This window comes from Erpetoichthys calabaricus, chromosome 13 (genome assembly GCF_900747795.2).
Source record: "Erpetoichthys calabaricus chromosome 13, fErpCal1.3, whole genome shotgun sequence".
In the NCBI taxonomy this organism is placed as follows: Eukaryota; Metazoa; Chordata; class Cladistia; order Polypteriformes; family Polypteridae; genus Erpetoichthys; species Erpetoichthys calabaricus.
Window position 1 is genome coordinate 93,515,992 of NC_041406.2, and position 25,638 is coordinate 93,541,629.

General features: G+C 39.0%; 1 protein-coding gene across 7 annotated transcripts in view; it reads right to left on the reverse strand.

Annotated features, from left to right (window-relative positions):
* Positions 1-25,638, reverse strand: part of kif13a (kinesin family member 13A) — a 305,123-nt gene that overhangs the window by 70,145 nt on the left and 209,340 nt on the right. For 5 of the 7 annotated variants that reach the window (XR_007936595.1, XM_051935728.1, XM_028817272.2 and 2 more), the window contains 5 exons: positions 25,496-25,628; positions 20,660-20,806; positions 16,487-16,522; positions 9,617-9,716; positions 9,379-9,505 (listed from right to left, as the gene is read on the reverse strand). Coding sequence is in view for 6 of the 7 variants with exons in the window: in XM_051935728.1 (XP_051791688.1) it covers positions 9,379-9,505; positions 9,617-9,716; positions 16,487-16,522; positions 20,660-20,806; positions 25,496-25,628 (543 nt within the window). In the remaining variant the exon portion in view is untranslated. The remainder of the gene's footprint in view (positions 1-9,378; positions 9,506-9,616; positions 9,717-16,486; positions 16,523-20,659; positions 20,807-25,495; positions 25,629-25,638) is intronic. The other 2 variants (XM_028817275.2, XM_028817271.2) reach the window with 1 other exon arrangement.

A 25,638-nucleotide genomic window follows, 5' to 3' on the forward strand; every position in this document is an offset into this window, starting at 1 on the left:
CATTTGTGCTGTCTGCACATTATCCAGTGTCTGCTTCAATAATAGTAGACATATTCACAAATAATAAACTTGACTTGACCGTGGCCATTATGAGGATCTTCAACAAGTTAAATACACTGTGGTTTTTAGGCGAGTTTACTATGTTTGAAATGAAAATTAATATTTACTGTTTCTGTTGCTTTTGGTCACTGTGGTGATGGCATAATTCTGCATTTTAAAATATGCTGCTACGCGTGAGTTATTTGACGATCTGTCAGAGAGCACCTTATAAAAGGTAGAGCTTTGCAGTAAAACTCAAGGGGTATTTTACATAAAAATAACCAATAACTACAATACATTCTTAAAGAATTGAAAAAAGGTATGATTTCTGATTCACAGTATTTAAAAAATTTTGCTGCATCGATTTACCCTTGCTTGTCCCAAGGTAATGGATTGTTTTCAGCATGCTATCGTCCATGTTATTCGGAAAACAAAATGTACTAATGATTATGGAATAAACCTCAGGGGTCACAACCTGGATATTAAAATAAACAAAAAAATTCTTAATATGCTTATGAAAATAAATCTGATCCTATGCTAAACTTTTTATTAACCTCCAAGCATTGCCTGGGCTTGGAATTCCATGTTAAAATAGTTAACCCCGAGTATTCCTAATAGAAAACTAAACTGATGGCAAATTTAAGCCCGAATTATGCTCAGGACAATATTTTACTGTCATCTTATGGATGAAATAATATCATGCTACAAAAAAAATCATGATTGTTTCTATGCTTTCTGCAATTCTATTGTTAACTCATCAATATTCATGAGTGGGGAGGAGTTTTCGACTAAAAAGTTGTAAATGAAAAGCTGTAAAGCCAGTTTTAGAACAAACTGAAATGAACCCATTAGTTGAATCAAGCGACAGTGACGACAATGTGAATTGGTCATCAGACGTTGACACAGAAAGTGAAAGTGATGCATACGCCACTGTATGACCAAACCGCTGTGCTACATCTGGTTTCTTCGGTCACATGAAACATCAGCATGTGTGGCAAAAAGACAAAATGATTATGATCAAGTGGAAGGACAAGAAAGACGTTAGCCTCCTAAGCACTATCTATATATATAAAAATGGAATGGGTGGGTCGTCGGGTGGGCCTTTTTTTCATTCCGTCGTTTTTTCGACGTTTTGAAAATGCAGAATGATTATTTGATTTTTTTGTTTTTATTTGATCGTGTCTATGTAGCCGCCGTCGTAATAAAGTATCGCTAAAATCGTCATTTATCGTAATTTATTTTTGACGTATAACGTCACCGTCGTCGAGGTCAGTGATACCAGTGCAAAAAATCTGCTTACGGTTGAAAGACACGCCCTACTCACTGGACAGTTAAAAACACCAATCAAACTAACGATGACATCAAGTATTACCCAATCAAAAGTAGGAAAGGAGGCATCTTCATAAAATGCGTGTGGGATGATTTGCATGAGACGCTGCTTTAAAAAAAAAATGATAAAAAAAATACGGGATAAATCCCGTCCAGTATTGATTCAAAACGGGACGCGCAATTTCATTCTCAAACGCGGCACGATTCCGTATTTTAAAGGACGGGTGGCAACCCTACAGTGCCAGGTAACCACCCATACAATCACATTGTGATTCAGACTAGGAATGCAATGAATGTAATTACCCCGATCTACATACAAGGCGAAAGTCTTGCAACATTCAAAGATGATGGTTTGGGATAAGTACACCATACAACATAAAAGAGCTTATGAAGCCTTGAACCGAAAAAAGCAACATCTCAGAGATCGTAAAAAAAAAAATAGGAGCTAATGTCGTTTTACTCGCTGTAGATTTTAGTCAAACATTACCAGTTATTTCACGAGGGAGACCAGCACATCAACTCAACGCGTGTTTAAAATCCATGCTTCTCCCACGCTCGGTTATATGTCGTGTGTTCTCGGGTAGGTGCACCAAAAAATTTATACATTTAAGCATGTAATGGGCAAACAAAAAATGAGGTATACCCGAAGGCACAGCAGTAGTACTTAATGTAACTTTACTTCTTAAATGTTAATGTTTTACTGTTTAATAATTTATACGCTTCTTATATGTTGTTCAAATTCTTTTATCAAAATACCACTGACAGCGCAATGCACGATAACATCGAGTGAATACACCATACGCATCCGCCCACGGCTGCCCTGCTGTGCGCAGATAGGACTTGATTGTACAATAAAATAAAATAAAGATAAAAAGACTAAAACAATCATCACCCATAAAGCGGATAGTAGACGTGACGTACTATATGTGTACCACATTTCAAGTGTATAGGTGCAACGGTTTGCAAGCTACAGGTCATTTAAAATCCTGGACAGACACACAAATTGCCACGGTAGCAAATTACAGAAGAAGATTTTACTGTTTAATAATTTATATTTATATGAAACGAGCTGTATATACCCGCCGTTGCCCGGGGCAGAAGTAACGTAATCGGTCAAACACTTACATATATACCAAAGTAAACCTAATCGGACAAACAGCTTCATATATACAGAAGCGAACCTAATCGGACAAACAGCTAATCTATATACATAACCAAACCTAATTGGTCAAACAGTTACATAAATACAAAAGCAAACCTAATCGATGAAACAGCTTCATATATACAGAAGCGAACCTAATTGGTCAAACAGTTATGCATGTGCAGAATAATTTTACAAAGATTATGCGTGTTAACAATCATTAAAAAGAAAAGATTGAGGAACTCTTCTTCTATATGTGATGAAGCTGGATGAAGCTGACTTGACGAAGACGTAGGTGGCACAGATTGGTTTTTCTAAAACAGAAGAAAAAAATGAGTATCTATTATTATTTTAAATTAGAATGAAAATGAGAACCTTGATTAGAGATAGATTATCCGTATTAAAATATGTGCATGAATAAACTTTTGGTAACTCTCTAGCAAAAGTTTATTCATACAAATTGGCATGGGATGGCTTTGTGAAAAAGTAAAAATTAGATAAAAATAAATTGAGAATGCGTACTTCGATTTGACTGAGATTATCTGTAATGATGAAAAAAAAGTTTAGTATGTTTTTTTTTCCATACGGGAAGGATGTAAAACCTTACATAGGCACCCTTCAGCCCGTACTGAAGGGTAGTGTCAGATTCTTACTGACTAAAAAACACCCTTTTTATTCCACAGCTACCCCAAAAACCACTATTAGGCATTACTTTGGGGTGGCAGTAGTTTAGTTATGAAACAGCTGGGTCCTGAAAAAAATCTGTCTTATTAGTGGCTTCATCACATATAGAAGAACAGTTCCTCAATCTTTTCTTTTTAATGATTGTTAACACGCATAATGTTTGTAAAATCATTCTGCACATGCATAACTGTTTGACCAATTAGGTTCGCTTCTGTATATATGAACCTGTTTGATCGATTAGGTTTGCTTTTGTATTTATGTAACTGTTTGACCAATTAGGTTTGCTTATGTATATAGATTAGCTGTTTGTCCGATTAGGTTTGCTTCTGTATATATGAAGCTGTTTGTCCGATTAGGTTCGGTTTTTTTATATATGTAACTGTTTGACCGATTAGGTTTACTTTGGTATATATGTAAGTGTTTGACCGATTACGTTACTTCTGCCCCGGGCAACGCCGGGTATATACAGCTCGTTCACAATGAAGCAACTGTCAATGATCGTGTCAGGGAAAATGTGAAAGTAACTGAATCTTGTGCAGTGGTAGCCCACAATAACGAAATGAGAATATCCATCATGCGAATCAGGCACTGATATTCTAATCCTCTTATGCGCAAGCAACAGAAAAAATATTACAAGAAAAGTGTACAAAGAAAAAGGTGTGTGCTGTCCTGACTGCAACATCAGGCTGTGCATTGGCGACTGTTTCAAAACATATCACATGAAAAATGTCTGCTAAATTTGCACGAGTACAGCAGTGAACAATAGACATACCTTTTCTAAAGAAATTACGTTGACGTTTTGGTATTAACAATTTTCTGTAACATATATTTTCTTGTTGGAAAAAAAACCACACTTTTTTTGAAAGTTTTCCAAGGAAACATAATGCTAAGGAGGTTAATACCACAGAAATGCTGCTTGGGTCTTAATTGAGAGGTTAAATGTAGAGACTAAGAAATAAATAGAAGTAGAAACAGAAATAAAAAGAAGTCCAATTAAGACAACAGTCCAACTACAGGCACCAAATTTAGTGGTAACTACTGAAGTGAGAATGACCTCAGTATGTGCTTCTCGGGAACTGCAGGTCTGACATTGTGGTCAGCAACACAGGAGAGCCACAGGGGACTGTACTTTCTCTGGTCCTGTTCAGCCTATATACATCGGACTTCCAATACAACTCGGAGTCCTGCCACGTGCAAAAGTTCGCTGACGACACTGCTATCGTGGGCTGCATCAGGAATGGGCTGGAGGATGAGTATAGGGACCTAATCAATGACTTTGTTAAATGGTGCGACTCAAACCACCTACAACTGAACACCAGCAAAACCAAGGAGCTGGTGGTGGATTTTAGGAGGCCCAGACCCCTCATGGACCCAGTGATCATCAGAGGTGACTGTGTGCAAAGGGTGCAGACTTATAAATACCTGGGAGTGCAGCTGGATGATAAATTGGACTGGACTGCCAATACTGTGCAAGAGAGGACAGAGCCGACTATACTTCCTTAGAAGGCTGGCATTCTTCAACATCTGCAATAAGATGCTGCAGATGTTCTATCTGACGGTTGTGGCGAGTGCCCTCTTCTACGTGGTGGTGTGCTGGGGAGGCAGCATAAAGAAGAGGGACGCCTCACGCCTGGACAAACTGGTGAGGAAGGCAGGCTCTATTGTAGGCACAGAGCTGGACAGTTTGACATCCGTGGCAGAGCGAAGGGCGCTGAGCAGACTCCTTTCAATCATGGAGAATCCACCGCATCCACTAAACAGTGTCATCTCCAGACAAAGGAGCAGCTTCAGCGACAGACTGCTGTCACTGTCCTGCTCCACTGACAGACTGAGGAGATCGTTCCTTCCCCACACTATGCGACTCTTCAATTCCACTCGTGGGGGGTAAACGTTAACATTATTCAAAGTTATTGTCTGTATACCTGCATTGTTATCACTCTTTAATTTAATATTGTTTTTTTTATCAGTTTGCTGCTGCTGGAGTATGTGAATTTCCCCTTGGGATTGATTGATTGATTGATAGATAGATACTCTATCTATCTATCTATCTATCTATCTATCTATCTATCTATCTATCTATCTATCTATCTATCTATCTATCTATCTATCTATCTATCTATCTATCTATCTATCTATCTATCTATCTATCTGACAACCCATAGAGACATACTGTTGTAACAAATGGCACAGACGTTGCCTGTTGTCACCACTGTCAAACGAATGGGCAGTGCCTTTATCGGGGACCGGTTTGATGGATGTATGGGGGAAGGACTTAGACATTCATCTTCCATTTCCAGAGAAGGAGCTACCCAACGGCCATCCCTATATTTAAGCAGACTTGACTGCAATACGTCTGTAGTGAAGAAACAGACACTTTAGGTGTGAATCCCACTTGCAACTGATGCGCCTTTTCTTACATTTATCTTTGAAGTAACTAAACAGCTACAATATTTATTAAATTGAAGCTTTAATAAAAGATGTAATATATCCTATCTCAGTTATAAGAAAACCTTCTATCGACAAACAATCTGGTGAGCCCATTACCTTATCATCAGAACGAAAGCATAAATAATTGTAGACAGATGAAACAGGTAAGCAGTTTGTGAAAGGATTCTTCATTATGAATAAATTATTGTAGTGAATCTTATTGATTACCTATTCTGTTGATTCAGTTGTCCATTTCCTTTCATTCATTGAAACAAATGTCCTTTAAACAGCAGTGTATATTAACTTGCTCAGTATGTCTGACTGAAAATCTATAATACCGACTGCTTAAAATGAATATCTTGTCAAACAACCACCCTAAATCAATAAAATGAACGACACATCAACAGAAAAGCACAGCTTGACAATCGAACAAATGAAGTTTTCCTGAGTTACAGTGAGCTGCCTGCTGAACAAAATTAACTTTAAAAAGCAAGTAATCAACTACATGATCACAGGTAGCTGGAGATGGGAGAAAAAAACATCCATGCAGGTAGCACTGTAGTTTTTATTATCAAGATATACCATTTTTGCACTGTGTATACATAAAGAAATCGCAGCAATGTGAACATTTGTGGTGTGCCATATTTGGAAATTCAGGATTAATGTGTTTTACTGGGTTTTGCATAACAAAATGCATTACTTCCGTGTTCTCTTGGATGAGGCACAGTAAATACTAGCACTGCAGCAGAAATTGCTGTAGCAAATGATTTTCCCACATTTACATTCAGTGATTTATTAGATACTTTCACGTTTAATATGAAAGGCACCTATTGTGGTAGCCATGTCTGTCTATCTGTTTGCATGAAACAATTCAGCTCCCAGTGAACTGATTTTTTTTTAACCTGGCACACTTATTCTTAAAAGAAATTGGAACATGTCAGTTTACATTGAGATTTCTGAAAAATAGCACACTTCACGCATTTTTAAATTTATGAAATTTTTCTTTGAGAAGCATTAGCAAATATGCAAACCTATCTATTTAAAAACAGAGAAACATACCATGAATCTTCACCTACACGTTATTTTATATTTGAATTTTACCTTGAGAGCCATCACTTCAACTTGTATGTTTTTTTTCTTTTACTTGTTTAACAGTGACATTTGAAAGCAAAACTGTGAAACATCGGCAGTCACATTCATTGAAGAAAGTGCCGCTCAGAATGGAGTGGGGTCAAATTTACACAATACGGCATGGCCGAGATATTACCTTATTAGGAAGGTACAGCATTTAACGTGTATTATTTATTTAGTTCACTAATAATGATATTCTTTATTTATTCAAGGAAGGTACAACATTTGATGTGTATTATTTATTTAGTTCACTAACAATGATAGTGTTTATTTATTAAATATGGATATGACAGATAGAATGGTAACTGTCAGGATGAAGCATAATTTAACCAAAAAATCATCACTTTAACACAATGTAACAGCAGCTAAAGCCAGTCCTACAGCACATACAGGCGACAGAGGAGCTGTCCATTTGATTCAGTAAATTGTCTGACGCCAATTCCATTTTACAGGACATTATGCTTATTCGTCAGTGTAAATCATTTGCTTTTAGGTTACTTATAAAAGGCAGTGACTCATTCAAGTACATATGTAATTGAAAAGATAAAAAAAAAGACTCAAACTCAATAGAAAGTAATCAGATGGCAAAAAACAATCACTAACATTGGCCATGATCCTAGCCTCCTATAACAGGTAAGCTACAAGGGGGGCTACGCCCCCTGCTCGCTTTGCTCGCCTACCCCCGGCGCTGGGTATCCTGAAATACATTAGTCGAGCTCGTTCGTCTTGGAGCCATGCCCGCTTTGCTTGCGGCATTTCAGACGAGCGTTGTATGCGCCTGCGTTCATTGATCTTATCTAGGTGGGCTCGTGTTTGTATCGTTGAGCTGTATTGTGTTTGAATTCGGTGTAAAGCGTTCAGTGGTTTGTACAATCCCAAGCAGCACATTATTCCTAACTTCACTCCGCAGTAGTGCCACTCACAATATGGCGGTGACGCCTGCGCCTTCCATAGTAGTGCCACTCACAATATGGCGGTGATGCCTGCGCCTTCCGTACTATCAATGTGGACCTGTGGGGCCGCCGTAGCCTCTTCCGTTTGAATCTGGGCTGCAGCGCAGAATCCTCTTTTTTGTATGGCTGTGTCGTTAGTCGTTAGCTATGGGCGCGTTGTTGCTTCATTTCTCATTCACATCAGTTGAGCTCTTTCATTTTTGGGCCGTGACTCCTTCGTTCGCGGTGGATACGACTTTGCGTGCGGTTTATGAGACGCGCGTTGTACGCGCCTGCGCAGTATGTCTCATGGTCCCATCGCCGTGTACCTGCGTCCATGCCATCCGGTTTACCATTCTCGGTTAGTAATATGGATTATTACATTATAGTTAATGTTGCTGTCTGACTTAAGTTTACTTTTTGTTAATTTAATTTTTCTGTTGTTTTTTCAAATGTAATTGTGCATGTCATGTGTTTAGTTTGGCCTGCTCTGTATTACATTTGATGTAATATTGTGTTACTCATTCATTATTTTTCAATTGGTTTATCTGCCCTGCTTCCTGTGTGTGGAGCCTAAGGAGGCGGGGTCACCTGATTAGGCAGCAGGGGTTAGTGCCCCAGTCGGTGCTTCACTTCGTCTAGAGCGGGGATGCACAACATCGACCTTGGAGAGGCTCTGTGGCTGCAGGTATCTGTTTCAACCCAATTTCTTAATGAGAAATCAATTCTTGCCAATAACATCTTATTTAATTTCATGGCCTGTTAGTGTTTTAACTCTGCAATGTTAGGTCATTCTTATATTGTAGATTTTTTTCCTATCCAAGGATATCATCCAAATGACTGAAACAGATTAGTAATTTTCACTCCTTCATTTTTTTTCTCTTCTCGAGCCATTTGAGAACATAAGAAATTTGACAAATGAGAGGAGACTATTAGGTTCATCAAGCTTGCTTGTTTACCTAATGGCTAATCTGTCCCAATATCTCATGCAGATACTTTGTAAAGGTTGTCAAGATTTCTGGTTCAACTACAGGTCTTAGTTTGTTCAAGATTCCCACAATTCTCTGCATAAAGAAGTGATTGGCCGTTTCAGTCCTAAATACACATATACCCAATAATTTCCACTGGTGCCTTTGAGTATGTGATTCACCATGAAGTTCAAAGAATTCTGCAGGTTCTACCTTACCAATGCCTTTGAGAATTTTAAAGATCTAGGTTAGGTCCTCATGCTATCTCCTCTGCTCGTGACTAAACATGGGGCCCGTCCGGTTCTTCATTCCTGGGATGCACCTGACTGCTTTACTCTGCACAGCTTCACATGCTGCTATGTCTTTTTTTGTAGGGTGGTGACCAAGAGCTGCACACAATACTCCAGATGAGGTCTCACTAGTGCATTAGATAATCTAAGCATAACGGCCCTCAATTTATATTCAACAGTTTTTATGATATAACCTAACATCCATCCATCCATTATCCAACCCACTATATCCCAACTACAGGGTCACGGGGGTCTGCCGGAGCCAATTCTAGCATACACAGGGCACAAGGCAGAAAACAAACCCCGGGCAGGACACCAGCCCACCGCAGTATAACCTAACATTTTATATTTATTTGTCTGGTCTATTGTGCAAGTTTTTTCGTGAGCTGCTTTGCCTTTTCTGCTTTATGGTGACAAGAATCGCAACAGCTACTCACTGGTGTGCTGGGGCTCCTGGGATGCCACTGCCCGGTGCTGGCACTAGAACTGCATTCCTTTCTTCAGTCAATCCAACCCACTGCTCGACCAAACGAGCCTCCCGCTCCACATCGTCTTCAGTTTTCTCTGTAAAGGTACACAATGAGACAAATACAAAATTATGTTGGTAAAGTGACACAAATACTGTAAAGATGTACACTGAATATTATCCTGCAAGGAGAGATAAACGGAACTAACCTTGCTTATTGATAATTTTTTTAATCTGTTCATCCAGATATTCCCGTCGCTTGATTAATGCTTCTGACCAACGATCTCTCACACAGTTTAGATCTTCTTCCTAATAGAATATAAATAGCATGAATTTTGAATGTTTCACTTGAAAGGGAAGGCTTCACCTCGAATTAAGGATAAGCACTTCTCACAGTCTGCTCAGTGACGCCATCTGCTAGACACAAGGAGATGCACAGCAACTCTAGGTTGATTGTTTTTTACTTAAAGCCAGATCAAAATATGATCCAAAGAATAGAAAGTATTGTCTGAAGTTATGTATTCATTCATGTACTGTGACCGTGGTGTGCCAGGCTAAGATTCAAACCCAGCCTTATAGAGCTGCACATCTGTGGCGCAACCAACTGCACAACCATGTTGGTCTACCTTAAAGAAACAACCAAAGAAAAACATTTAAAAAATCTGAAATGCAAGATTTCTGGCTCCAATTGCTGGATGGGGCCGCACCCTCATTACAAATGGCCCATTTAAACTTGCTAATAACCCTACTATGTGTGTAGCCCCCTACCTGTACTTTTTGACCATTCTGACCATGCTGTAACAGACTGCTGTGACGCACTTCACCCTGGTGCTACAAGAGCAAATAAATGACGCAGATGGACAGGCCTTCTCCTGCCTGATTAGTGACTCATAGGTTTTATCAAACTTGTCCTGGTAGAAAATAAGTTTCTTTCTTTAATTAATACCTTGATTTCTACCACAATACCTACAGTACATGGGAAAAAGTAGGTCATGACAGCAAAAAGTTGGAGAAACACTGGCTAAAACAACAGAACTGGACATTCATCTTTTTACCAACAGACTGCAACTAGTCCTTTCTTTTTCTTCAAATATATATATATCATTGTGTGCGCACATGTTCCGTACATAAGGAAAACATTAGAAGTTTGTTGACGACTGTTGGCATCCTTTGGGAAAGTGGTCACTAATAGCACACATTATCACTTTTTTGCAAATACACATTAACGCTATGTCACAATATGTATATACAGTATTATACAGTATGTGATGTTTGTCTGTCATATATTGTAGCACTTTTCACATCTATCTGTCTAATATATAGTGCCTTCTATCTATCTATCTATCTATCTATCTATCTATCTATCTATCTAATATATTGTGCCTTCTATCTAGCTACAGTGGGTACGGAAAGTATTCAGACCCCCTTCAATTTTTCACTCTTTGTTATATTGCAGCCATTTGCTAAAATCATTTAAATTAATTTTTTTTCCCCATTAATGTACACACAGCACCCCATATTGACAGACAAAAAAAAGAATTTTTGAAATTGTTGCAGATTTATTAAAAAAGAAAAACTGAAATATCACATGGTCCTAAGTATTCAGACCCTTTGCTCAGTATTTAGTAGAAGCACCCTTTTGAGCTAATACAGCCATGAGTCTTCTTGGGAAAGATGCAACAAGTTTTTCACACCTGGATTTGGGGATCCTCTGCCAATCCTCCTTGCAGATCCTCTCCAGTTCTGTCAGGTTGGATGGTAAACGTTGGTGGACAGCCATTTTTAGGTCTCTCCAGAGATGCTCAATTGGGTTTAAGTCAGGGCTCTGGCTGGGCCATTCAAGAACAGTCACAGAGTTGTTGTGAAGCCACTCCTTCGTTATTTTAGCTGTGTGCTTAGGGTCATTGTCTTGTTGGAAGGTAAACCTTCGGCCCAGTCTGAGGTCCTTAGCACTCTGGAGAAGGTTTTTGTCCAGGATATCCCTGTACTTGGCCGCATTCATCTTTCCCTCGATTGCAACCAGTCGTCCTGTCCCTGCAGCTGAAAAACACCCCCACAGCATGATGTTGCCACCGCCATGCTTCACTGTGGGGACTGTATTGGACAAGTGATGAGCAGTGCCTGGTTGTCTCCAAACATACCGCTTAGAATTAAGGCCAAAAAGTTCTATCTTGGTCTCATCAGACCAGAGAATCTTATTTCTCACCATCTCAGAGTCCTTCGGGTGTCTTTTAGCAAACTCCATGCGGGCTGTCATGTGTCTTGCACTGAGGAGAGGCTTCCGACAGGCCACTCTGCCATAAAGCCCTGACTGGTGGAGGGCTGCAGTGATGGTTGACTTTCTACAACTTTCTCCCATCTCCTGACTGCATCTCTGGAGCTCAGCCAAAGTGATCTTTGGGTTCTTCTTTACCTCTCTCACCAAGGCTCTTCTCCCCCGGTTGCTCAGCTTGGCCGGACGGCCAGCTCTAGGAAGGGTTCTGGTCGTCCCAAACGTCTTCCATTTAAGGATTATGGAGGCCACTGTGCTCTTGGGAACCTTAAGTGCAGCAGAAATTTTTTTTGTAACCTTGGCCAGATCTGTGCCTTGCCACAATTCTGTCTCTGAGCTCTTCAGGAAGTTCCTTTGACCTCATGATTCTCATTTGCTCTGACATGCATTGTGAGCTGTAAGGTCTTATATAGACAGGTGTGTGGCTTTCCTAATCAAGTCCAATCAGTATAATCAAACACAGCTGGACTCAAATGAAGGTGATCTCAAGGATGATCAGAAGAAATGGAAAGCACCTGAGTTAAATATATGAGTGTCACAGCAAAGGGTCTGAATACTTAGGACCATGTGATATTTCAGTTTTTCGTTTTTAATAAATCTGCAATAATTTCAAAAATTCTTTTTTTTGTCTGTAAATATGGGGTGCTGTGTGTACATTAATGAGGAAAAAAATTAATTTAAATGATTTTAGCAAATGGCTGCAATATAACAAAGAATAAGAAATTGAAGGGGGTCTGAATACTTTCCGTACCCAATCTATCTATCTATCTATCTATCTATCTATCTATCTATCTATCTATCTATCTATCTATCTATCTATCTATCTATCTATCTATCTATCTATCTATCTATCTATCTATCTATCTATCTAATACATTGTGCCTTCTATCTATCTATCTAGAATATAAGTTGTGTAATGTCCCATCAATTTAAGGGTGGCTATTCGTGTCCAGTATCTTGGATGGTGTAAATACCACCTAGCCAAACCCCCTTTTATTTTTTTTTTTACTTTGATGCTCACAAACTTTCTGAACATCACCCGTCTCCCTAATGGGCAGTGATGTGTAGCACATTGCACCTTTTAGAGACTGATTGCTACCGTGTGACCAGGCACAGATTTGTCTGCTGCAATTGTGACGTAGCAGCACTGATGCCCTGTGCCACTTATGTAACGTTGTGTTTTATAAAATATGTAGAAAATGAACTGATCTCAAGAAATAACTGAGTTGTTATGCATCTCCCTGTGCCTCTTAGCATTTTTATTTAAAACGTCATCATCTTACTTCCTTGTTTCGATCGTAATGATATAGCCTTGTGAATCTTCTTTGAATGGCGACTCTTTACAAATTCAACCATTACAGTTTTTTGCAGACGTTAACATTTCCAAGTGCTTATCATCCGTTTTATAAAGCAAGGCTTTTAAAATGGAGGTGGACCTTCACGTAAAGGAGCAGGGAAGGCTCACTCTGGAGAGTGCAACAAACTGGAGCTTCATCCTCTTGTTTCCTGTCATTGTTACCCCTGCAGAATTCTGTCACCCATTAAAGGGGACCACAGTGTTTTGTAAAGTTCTCAGAGTGCCACCTATGGAATGCACTTGATTGATTGATTGATTGATTAATTGATTGATTGAATTCTAGCACTGGATTTTAGTACTTACATTCTACACTGTGCAGCACTGTGCCATTCCAGTGGCTTACTCAAGGTAATTTATCAGTTCAGTCATAGAGGAAAGAATAAGACATAAATGACAACATTTGCACAAAAGGTTATTGTTAATGGTTTAGGTTAAGTCCCACTGTGACACAAATTTAAAATCACTTTCTCATGCAAATGAATCATGCAGCCATGCTTTAGAAGGTGACCCCCAACAAAAACAAACTCATTATTAAAATGTCCAGTAATTCTTGAAGACAAAGCTCAGTGGCAAGAAGCAAAGACACAGCTGGCTGAAGTTAGTATACAGTTTACAGTACATCTGCAATGGCAGAATTGTGAGCATTCTGGTTGCCCCCCTTGCTTTTGGCTCTCTAACTTATCCATGGCTGCTCTACCCGACTCTTCAGTTCCCAGGATGACACATCATAGTGTAAGTTACTGTGGATCAACTGATTTTACCAACTTCAGCATCTGCCGGTGATATGTGCCTCAGAGGTGATCAAAAGGTGCCCACGTGGGGAGAAAACACAACACCTCACAGACAGACAGGTAAAGGGCTTCTCTTTTTAAGGTAACCATTCTCCCTCTCTAAAAAAAAAAGAAAGGTTCACCTTAGCCAGTCACTCGGGTTTGACGATTATCTGTCATTTCCTTCCATCCTTAACCACCTTTCATCTTCTGGTGTTCATATCTGTGCGTTGCTCTCATGGACACTTTGTAACACAGCAGCCATCTCGAAACCTACACTCCTGATTGTCTACGTTCTTTTAGCCATTTTTTGTTTTTCTCGATTTTTAGTCCAATAAACACAAAGGCAAAAGGATTTTTAAAAGTTAATAAGTTAAAAAAGTTAAAAATACCTCGCATTTGCTTACAGTATTTAAAATTCCTTCAACGTGCATGTGCACTGTAAAAAAATTATTATTATGGTAATAACTATCTTTTCAGCCAAGTGTAGAGATGAAGGCATCTAAACTGATGACATTTTCTCGAAGCACTATGCTTCTTTTTAATTCACTAATTCTCACGGGTGATTATTCCTTTTAAAATTTGTAACCGAGTCTTCAAGGGTGTAAATTAAATAATTTTTGTGCAAACGACAATTGGCTGTGCTGTACTGCACTGGACACATAAGTTTAGTACGAGGGACGTTCAAAAAGTTTATGCACTTTTTTATAAGTCTATTTATTAAGAATCTTAAAAGCAAATTACATCATTTTTCTACATAGTCACCTTCCTTTGCAAGGCAATTTTCCCAGCATTGTACCAATTAATGCCATCAGCAAAAAATGTTTTTGGTTGAGCACGTAGCCACTGATGAACCGCAGCTTTCACATCATCATGGCTGTAGCTGGACATCCAGAGCCCTCTGCATCCGTCACACGGCCATTTTCGAAGATTTCAATCCACTCATAGACGACTCAACGAGAAACGTTATCCCCATACTGAGCACACAAGCGGAGATGAATTTGTGCTCCTGGCACACCTTCTGCCCACAAACACAGTTCCTCTTTGGTGCAATTTCTAAGTTTCGCAGCCAGCTTCACCACAGGGTGACAACTCTTAGACTAAACTGCAAGGGCAGCCAGTTTGCCAGACAGAACTAGTCACATGACACTCTCAGACACGACCAATCACTACTCCTCCCGCCTTCACCGTTTCCAACGAAAATATAAAAGTGTGGAAACTTTTTGAACGTTCCTCGTATTTTTCAAGACAAAGTTATTTCTTCACAATCATGGCTACACTGTATATTAATTTTTCATATGAAGATGTGTTCTAAAGTGAAGCATCTTTCTTAAATTTTAAAGTATACCTAGCCTTTTCTTTGAATTTTAAAATGGAGTCCAAACTTGAAAATAAAAGCATTAAAGGACAGATAGAACTTTATTTGTCCCCAGGGTGGAAATTTGAAATAAGTTCAGTATGGTTCAAGATGAAGTTATTTTTTCACAAAGATGGTTTGTATGCATTTGCAACGTGAAACTATGTTTCAGAATCAAGCATTTTCTATAAAAATTATTGTATCTTGTCCACAATGGTGTTTTACATTGGGCAACGGGTAGAGCCTGAAAACAAAACTAAGGGGTCTAACTCTCTACGGACCTCTGTCAGAGGGTGAAAAATGACAAATTTCTATTACAATTAAGAATATTTAGACTTTAAACATTTAAACAAAAGCACATAATTGAATATTTCAAATATCTGACACAACGACTTTTATTTAATATGCACTTCTACCTCATAAAATAAAGCACTACATTTTTCTGGAACACCCCGAATTTGGGCAGCTTGTGCTAATATCAGATCATTGATTTCTGTGAAACTACAAACTAAGCTGTAAAAGAACATACTATGTGATGATGAGGGTCTTTCAGTTTATTCTTTCAATGAAGCAGTCAGCCAAAGTAACTTTTTGAGTTTTTTTAACGGTATGGATATTTGAAGGTTACAAATGCAGAGGGCTAATACAGCCATCTTGCACATTTCAAGGTATGATACGTTCCAAGGGCTCAAATTTGACGTCGTTACTTATTATCTTATAAAACCAGTTCCTCTTATGAAACGCAAAATATCTTTTTCTGTGCACAGTTACGTACCTCCAGTCACGCAGAACAAGGCACCGATTTCCAAAGCTGCACAAATGTAAGCTTCAGCAATTGATTAGTAACACAAATGATGACGCTGAAGGGCGAAATTTGATGATAAAAAAGCAAATAAAGAATATGAAGTGCTGGAGAGAAGTAGAAAGTGAATAGCTTTCTGTAAAAGGTGAGAAAGAGTAGATCCTTGGAGAAAAGTCCAAAAGCAAAAGCACGGGAGACGACGGAAGAGGAGAGCCAGAAGCAGAAGGGCCTAGGGGCAAAATGACCTTTTGACAGCCTAGACAGCAGCCCAGGGTGAAATTGACTTCTATATGTCAGTCCAATGTCACTTAGCAGCACACAGATGTGAACGCCTGACACAGGATGAAAGGTTAAGGACTGTCCATCTATCAATGCGGGTCTGTTTTTTTTTTATTTCTTTATTATTTAGAAAGCCCCAGTCATTCTGCTCATTGCCTGTCCCAGGTGTCAGCAGCTGGCTATTAGCGGTGCTGTGCCTCATGCCTTATGATTCAAAGTAACAGAAGCAGGGGTTATTGTACCTGATAACTATCCATATCATCACCATCATCATCTCTCTGGTAGAAGAAAATAAACTCAGTGAACACAAACAGCATGCAGATAAAAAGAAAAAGAAAACAACAACAAAAACAACAACAACAACACACTGGAAAATTTAAACAATATTTCACAGACTCAAAACTGGACCCAGCCCCTGCTGTCTTGAAACTGCACATTTACCCAAAACCCTTTGCACCTTCTCACAGTGTAAGTGATCTGAGATGGCAGCTGAGTCTTTATTCTCAGCAGAAGAGAGTGTAGCAGCGACTGTTGCACCCGCACTGTCACACTGTGCCCTCTGGGCAAATGACGTACTTCAGTGGAGGACAGAGTGGCTCACGTTCTACAGAAACACTTTTATCTTTTTTCATATTCCGTTTTAATCCAATATAGGAAGTGCTTTTCAGATGTCATGTTTATTATGTCATATTTCAGAATTATCTGTGTGTCATGCGAGTCAAGAAACACTGACTTGGCATATACAGCATGTTAGGAGAGTGCACTGCTCCATAAACGAATGGAAAATAAATACAGGTGCTGGTCATAAAATTAGAATATCATGACAAAGTTGATTTATTTGAGTAATTCCATTCAAAAAGTGAAATTTGTACATTAGATTCATTCATTACACACAGACTGATGTATTTCAAATGTTTATTTATTTTAATTTTGATGATTATAACTGACAACTAATCAAAGTCCCAAATTCAGTATCTCGGAAAATTAGAATATTGTGAAAAGGTTCAATATTGAAGACACCTGGTGCCACACTCTAATCAGCTAATTAACTCAAAACACCTGCAAAAGCCTTTAAATGGTCTCTCAGTCGAGTTCTGTAGGCTACACAATCATGGGGAAGACTGCTGACTTGACAGTTGTCCAAAACATCGACCATTGACACCTTGCACAAGGAGAGCAAGACACAAAAGGTCATTGTTAAAGAGGCTGGCTGTTCACAGAGCTCCGTGTCCAAGCACATTAATAGAGAGGCGAAGGGAAGGACAAGATGTGGTAGAAAAAAGTGTACAAGCAATAGGGATAACCGCACCCTGGAGAGGATTGTGAAACAAAACCCATTCAAAAATAGGGGAGATTCACAAAGAGTGGACTGCAGCTGGAGTCAGTGCTTCAAGAACCACCACGCACAGACGTATGCAAGACATGGGTTTCAGCTGTCACATTCCTTGTGTCAAGCCACTCTTGAACAAGAGACAGCGTCAGAAGCATCTCGCCTTTGGACTGCTGCTGAGTGGTCCAAAGTTATGTTCTCTGATGAAAGTAAGTTTTGCATTTCCTTTGGAAATCAAGGTCCCAGAGTCTGGAGGAAGAGAGGAGAGGCACAGAATCCACATTGCGTGAGGTCCACTGTAAAGTTTCCACAGTCAGTGATGGTTTGGGGTGCCATGTCATCTGCTGGTGTTGGTCCATTGTGTTTTCTGAGGTCCAAGGTCAACGCAGCCGTCTATCAGGAAGTTTTAGAGCACTTCATGCTTCATGCTGCTGACGAACTTTATGGAGATGCAGGCTTCATTTTCCAACAGGACCTGGCACCTGTACACAGTGCCAAAGCTACCAGTACCTGGTTTAAGGACCATGGTATCCCTGTTCTTGATTGGTCAGCAAACTCGCCTGACCTTGTGAAGAGGAATATGCAATACGCCAGACCCAACAATTCAGAAGAGCTGAAGGCCACTATCAGAGCAACATGGGCTCTCATAACACCTGAGCAGTGCCACAGACTGATCGACTCCATGCCACGCTGCATTGCTGCAGTAATCCAGGCCAAAGGAGCCCCAACTAAATATTGAGTGCTGTACATGTTCATACTTTTCATGTTCATACCTTTCAGTTGGCCAACATTTCTAAAAATCCTTTTTTTTTTTGCATTGGTCTTAATTGATATTCTAATTTTCCGAGATACTGAATTTGGGACTTTCATTTGTTGTGAGTTATAATCATCAACATTAAAAGAAATAAACATTTGAAATACATCAGTCAGTGTGTAATGAATGAATCTAATATACAAGTTTCACTTTTTGAATGGAATTACTGAAATAAATCAACTTTGTCATGATATTCTAATTTTATGACCAGCACCTGTAGGTGTCTTACTACTTCTGGTGTGCTTGTGAGGGACGACATCTTTATTTCAGTTCTGAGTCACAATATTGTGCAGTACTGCTGCTTAGCCTCATAAACGTGCATAAGGAAAATAATCTACCTGCATTTATACAGTTGTCATGTACGTCAAAAACCAGCAAGTGGGACTTACAATGACTGTTCCTGTACTTGAGTACCAATTCCCTGTATGCATATCTAAACTTAAAACTTATCTGTTTAAGACTGCTTTCTCTCTTTGATTACAATAGCTCTGTTTTTTTAATATTTCTTTGTATTTTTTAGTTTTTGTTTATAATGTGACTTTCATCAATTGTTCGGTGCCCTTGAGTGTTTAGAAACACATCATAGAAGATGAGCTGAGCTGGTGAAGAAGGCTCAGCAGAGACTTTATTTCCTGAGAGTCCTCAGGAAAAATATCATTCCCCCAAAACTGCTGGTGTCCTTCTATCACTGCTCTATCGAGAGTATCCGGTGCTACTGCCTCTGCATGTGTTTTTCCAGCTGCACAACAGCGGAGAGGAAAACACTTCAGCGGATCATAGAGACAGCCCAGCAGATCTTCGGCTGTTCTTTACCTTCTCTGGATGAACTGCACAGCTCTCACTGCCTCAGGAAAGCAGAAAACATCTTAAAAGACTCCTCACTCATCACTCATGACATCAGCCAAAAGATAGAGGAGCATCAAAACAAAGACTAATAGACTGAATAACAGTTTGTACCCTGTTGCTATTAGGGCACTGAATGCCACCTGATCACGTGTTCATGTGTAATTACGGTCTTATGTTGAACATTTGTGTTCTACCTTATTTCTTCTTATCCTTTTGTAATTATATTTATTTATATTTTGACACCGCAGGGACTGCACCTAATTTCATTGTATTGTTATTCTATGAATAAATACAAGGTGAGACACAAAAATAACCGGACTGGGCTTGGAGCTTTCCTGAAAAACCATCTGGAGGTTGGCTGGATGTGAATCGTAGAACTATATTCCCTCCTACATGCCCTCTCGAACTGCTGACAGGCTAGGTATATCCTGTGAATAGCCCAGTCAGTATCTGAACAACAATCGCTACACGACAATGTCGGGTGAAAAAATCGAACAGTGAATCAACATCAAATTTCTCGCGAAATTGAACAAAATGGCCACAGAAACTTATGTAATGATAAAAACAGTGTATGGTGACAACAGTTTATCTCGCACACAAGTTTTTGAGTGGCACAAACGTTTCAAGAAAGGACAAGAAACAGTGAAAGACGTTCAACGCCCAGGTCCCCTACTATTGTCTCGGATGGTTGAAAACATCAATACGGTGAATCAGATTGTTCGAAATGATCGTACTGCTTTTTCCGTAAAGCAGTTTTTGACTGACAAAAACATTCCTGTCATCGATCATCCTCCCTATTTGTCCAATTTAGCTCTCTGTGATTTTTACTTGTTCCCAAAAATCTAAAGTGACCTGAAGGGAACACATTTTTCTTCAATGGATGAAGTGAAGACAAAAACAGCATGCCTGTTGAAAAGCCTCAAGTAAGAAGACTTCCAGCACTGTTTGAATCAATGGAAGATGCGTATGGAGCGGTCTAGAGATCGTGAGGGCGAGTATATAGAAGGTGACAATGTTTAGAATGCTGTAATTCATTAATAAATATATATTTTTTTTTTTACCAATCCGGTTAATTTGGTGTCTCACCTCGTAACATGTATTATTATTATTATTGTATACCAATTCCCTGTATGTGTATCAAAGTTATGTATATCATGTATATTACTTAAACAATACGGTATGGAAGGAAGTGCAGCTTAGTAGTCGAAGAAAATTATAAGATCAGAAAGTCAAAGATCACTTCTGGCGTAATGTGTCATCCCTTGAGTATTGTATAATTTTACTAAAAGTAAACCATTATGTTTGATACTTCTGATCTGCTTGGCATTATTCTTTTATTTTTCATATAACAACTTTCAACAGTGAAGCTATACAATAAAGTATCGATGTACTGCATGCTTCTTCTTACTGTTCTTTGGTACTTACCTGGTAACTATCCAAGGCCCGTTGAAGTTTAGTGGAGCGGGCACAAATACAGCCAATAGACACAGAAAGAATGGCTTCCACCATGAGAGGCAATGTCCCCGAGTGCTGGACAGGTTTCACTGTGATGTGGATCCGGCGAGAGTGACCCTGTGCATAACAGAAGGAAACAGGGGCTTTAGCATTTCCTGCACAAGCAAAAATGGGGTTGCACTTTTCTAATTCTAGATGGATATCCCATCTCTTGAGTTGGGTGATTTGTTCTTATGAACTTGCGCACTGCAAAAATTTAGGAATGAAAAATGACTGGGGAATAAAAATGGTAATCGGGAAAAAGGTTCTCATTCAAATTCCCCATATCATGTTTGCTAAGTGAACTACACACCTTGCAGGTCTTCCTCCACCATTAACACTAAGGCTGTTCAAGAGGCTTCTGCACTTTATTTTCCAAAGGCTTTGCATTTTGTTAAAGATACATAAACATTTTGGGAGAAATATCAAATCTGTTACTTCTGAGACTACAGACACACTAGTGTTTTTAAATAGTTTGAAAATGTAGCTCTGTCCAGCCTATAATGGCCGAAAATGCACATTACGCAATCGCTATAATAAATAGAGCATGTACACATCGGCAGAAACTTCCTTGAAGGGATTGTAGAGTCACCATCCAACAGATTCATTGCAAATCTGTAGCAACTGCTAAATTATTTCAAGTATGCAGCATTCAAACTGTACAAAATGCAGTTTACAAAGATATATTCAGGTAAGCAACGCAACAAGCGCCACAGAAAGCAACTCTTCTACATCTGCTACGTGGGAACAGGACTTTCTTCTATGAAGGGGGATCAATCAGGGAATGAGACCTTGCAATAAGCAATATCCAATCAGAGAAGAGCACAAACAAAAAAGAATGCAATTAAAGTCTGCGCTTTTAAAAGTGTATGTTTTCACCTATCCATATTACAATGCTGTGTCGGCATTTTCAGAAATATATGGCTTTGGAGAGCGATTTCAAAAGTCTCCATTTTATTAGTGTTGATGAAAGATGAAAACTGAGACTAATGTCTGTGCTTTTAAGTGAAAATGTAGTAAAAGTAGTAGTGTCAATGCAGACTTAGTGTATTCTCCCTTCTTCTCAAAACATTTACCCAGCAGTTTATTAGTTCTTAAACGTAACCACCACTTCCATCAACTGGTCATCATTTGCTACTTGACTGTGGTGAACTTGGGAGTCCCAAAGCCGATGTCAAAATGTCCACTAGAGGGGGGAAACAGTCAAAGCCCAAGTAAGTAATGAAAAAGGCAAATGTAGAATCTTAATAAATAAAAGATTATATACACACATATATATATATATATATATTTTATATATTTATACATATTTTATATATAATATATATATATATATATAATATATATATACACATACATATTATATATACACACATACATGCATATACATATTTTATATATAATATATTATATATATATATATATATATATATATATATATATATATATATATATACATACATACATATTATATATACACACATACATGCATATACATATTTTATATATATATATATATATATATATATATATAGTACAATCTCTCTTAACTGGCCTCACATTAACCGGCCGACGGATTAACTGGCCTGTTAAAATAAAATAAAATAAAATAATTTTTTTTTTAATCCTGAGTTCTTCTATATATTATATGTATGCACTCTTTCCTGCAAGGTGAGATGGCTCTTACTTTCAGAGTAATTTCCATTTACATATTCCTTTATGAATTTTCCATGGTGCCTTCTTCTTTCTACCTGGTGGCTCCCCTGCTTCTCCCATCAGGCTTCACAACAGGGGAGTTGCCCTACCTGCAGGTGCAGCTGCCTTCCAAACTGGTCCAGTAGCCCTCCGATCCCTGGTTACGTTGGGCTCCATCCAGACCAAGACTTGGGTTTTTTCCCCAGCGGCCAGGGCACTCACACTGGGGCTAAACCAGCCCAAAGCCTCCAAGACTGCCGCTGCCTTTCGACGGCCAGTCGTCTTCAATACCGATCACTCCAGCTCCGTGATCGCTCAGCTGGAGTGACCGCTTTCTTCAGCCCCACTGTGTGTCGGCCAAACACTCATCTGCAGGGGTTCACCTCCCAGCTGCCTGCCTTTGCTCCATCGAATCTGCTCTCGCTCACTCGCTCTCCTGCACCGGCTTTCCTTTTATCTGCTTCCTTCTCCATTAACATCCCATTCTTTCCTGTTCTCCCCCTAGCCGCCTCGCGCTTCTATTTATCACAGGGACGTGGATCAGATGTGGCAATTAACAGTTCCCGGGAACAATTATGGATTCCGGACTGCTCCTCACCTGTGCCCTTAAGCTAGGATCGCCCGTATCACAAATTCCCCGGGAACCAATCGGCCACACATACTCGCTAAGCCGCGAGTGCGGAGATTATTTATTTAAAAAGTGGCCTTTTTGACTTGAGCTGTGGACCCGCTACACCACACTGTCCAGTTGTTGTATGAGAAAAAGACCTGTGTGCAAAATCATGGATGAAGCCTTATGGATATGATTTCTTCAGGAATGTCGATGAGGTACAGTACATACCTTAGAAATATTGTTCTACATGAAAATAGGTATGCATCGGATTAACCGGCCAAAATGGCAACCAGCCATTGGTCCAGTCCTGAGGTGTCTGGTTAAGAGGGATTGTACTGTATGTATATATATATATATATATATATATATATATATATATATATATATCCTTATATTATTTCGCTTGTGTCTGTCCACACTTGATATAAACAATGGTTGCCACAACTACTATATCCCTCCACAGCAATGCCGAGGAATCTGTGTTCCTGGCAGAGTTTTGGTCTTATGCTAATCTCCAAGTCTTCATTTATTCAATGTGACCAATTATTGACTGTGGTATTTAACTGTTTATTTAGTGTATCCTTTGTTACTGACCAAAACTGCATTATGACGCTACCATTTTACACCTCCTTTTTCCTTCACTTCAATGTAACCCTCCCGATAAAATGAAAAGGCACATACAGTGTAGCTCCGACCAACAGAAACAGTCTCACCGGCCTACATACTCGCACCAACGCAGAGAAGCAGAAACATCCACATCACGCCAGACCAACCAGCCAGCACAGGAAAGATGCCATAGAACAGCAAAGACAATGTATGACAAACTACAGAGCGACATTATCCGAAGATCAGCGGCAGCAAGTCTTGCAGCTAGATAGTGAATGAATAACAAATTACACATATAGCCTTTCTGAAGAGCAGCGGCAAACTGCCAGACAACAAGAAACATTACGACGGAAAAACTACACGGACAACACTGACAACTCAAAACAAGATATTCCCTTTATATTACGGTTAAAGTAATTCCCAGTTCGTTTAGCATATTGTATGACTATCACGAAGTCACAATGATAAACGTTTAATAACGTCAGAGTTTATTTGCCAGGCCCTGTTTCTACCCAGGGCCAGTTGTAAACTACATTTTCCAGAGTTACATTGAAACCCGGGTTAAATGTACAGGTACTTGCGGGTTACACAAAGGGGAATATTTTAGCTGACAATATGTGTTTTGTGACAATTATTATAGACGTCGGAAGAGCATTTGTTACAACAAAGAAATCAAATTTTCTGAGGCTGGCATAAATTTTACACATTGATAAAATAAAATTTCATGCTGTGCATTAATCAAAAGCAAAATATCACCAAACACCAAGTCATCAGTCATTGTAGCAGAACACCAGCATGCCTAAAAGGGACAAGCACCAGAAACTCTTATTAACTTGCAAACTTGAATTTCCCCTTGGGAGTGAGTGAGTGAGTGAGTGAGTGAGTGAGTGAGTGAGTGAGTGAGTGAGTGAGTGAGTGAGTGAGTGAGTGAGTGAGTGAGTGAGTGAGTGAGTGAGTGAGTGAGTATGTATGTATGTATGTATGTATGTATGTATGTATGTATGTATGTATGTATGTATGTATGTATGTATGTATGTATGTATGTATGTATGTATGTATGTATGTATCTATCTATCTATCTATCTATCTATCTATCTATCTATCTATCTATCTATCTATCTATCTATCTATCTATCTATCTATCTATCTATCTATCTATCCTCATAAGAAGTAATGCCGTTTTCATTTCAGGTTTACAAAGTTTACATTTATTTTGTCCTTTGTTTTCTAGTGTTTTTCACTTTGATAAATAACCTTGTGATTCTTGTTATTAGGGACACTTTTGTGATATTTGGCTACTTTTGTAACTATGGAATTTGTTATGTGTTCTGGATTAGAAGCTACAGTAATTTAATCTTCCCAGTACAGAACCTCTGCTAATTTTTAGATCATTCATTTCAACTATTTCTTATTTCAGCTTTACTTCTATTTTGTTTCCCGGTTGCAAAAAGTTCACCTATTTCTTATTTCAGCCACATTTTTTTTCCCTGTCTGCAAAACTTTAACCTTAGGGCAGCCATCTTTACATAACACATACCTTTGCTGTAAGTATTGCTGTAGGATGTAATTGTATAATTTTGTTATCAAACAGAATCTTTGAAGCTACTATACTTAATACAATAAAGGCCTGGCTCCCATTACCAGTCTATCATTTGCCCTTTCCTTAGGTGCTCTTTGTCTTTTGTCAAACATAGTGTAAGCAGCACATTGGTATGATACACAGCGTAAACCCTACTTTGTATTTTAAAATTATAAAAACACTTAAAAACTTTACAGGATAAATGTTTGTTCCGAGTAACATCTAAAAGAAAACACATCAGTGAAAGACCTTGCCTGATAGTCTACAGAAATACCTGGCGAAGCTGAAAGACACCTCCTGTATTGACATCCTTAGCCTGGTGCAGTTCAACTGGTGCGTAGTCCCCCATCTCATTGAGTTCTTGTATTGAAATCCACATTTCAATTCTCCGAGACACTTCACTCCACCTGTGTAACA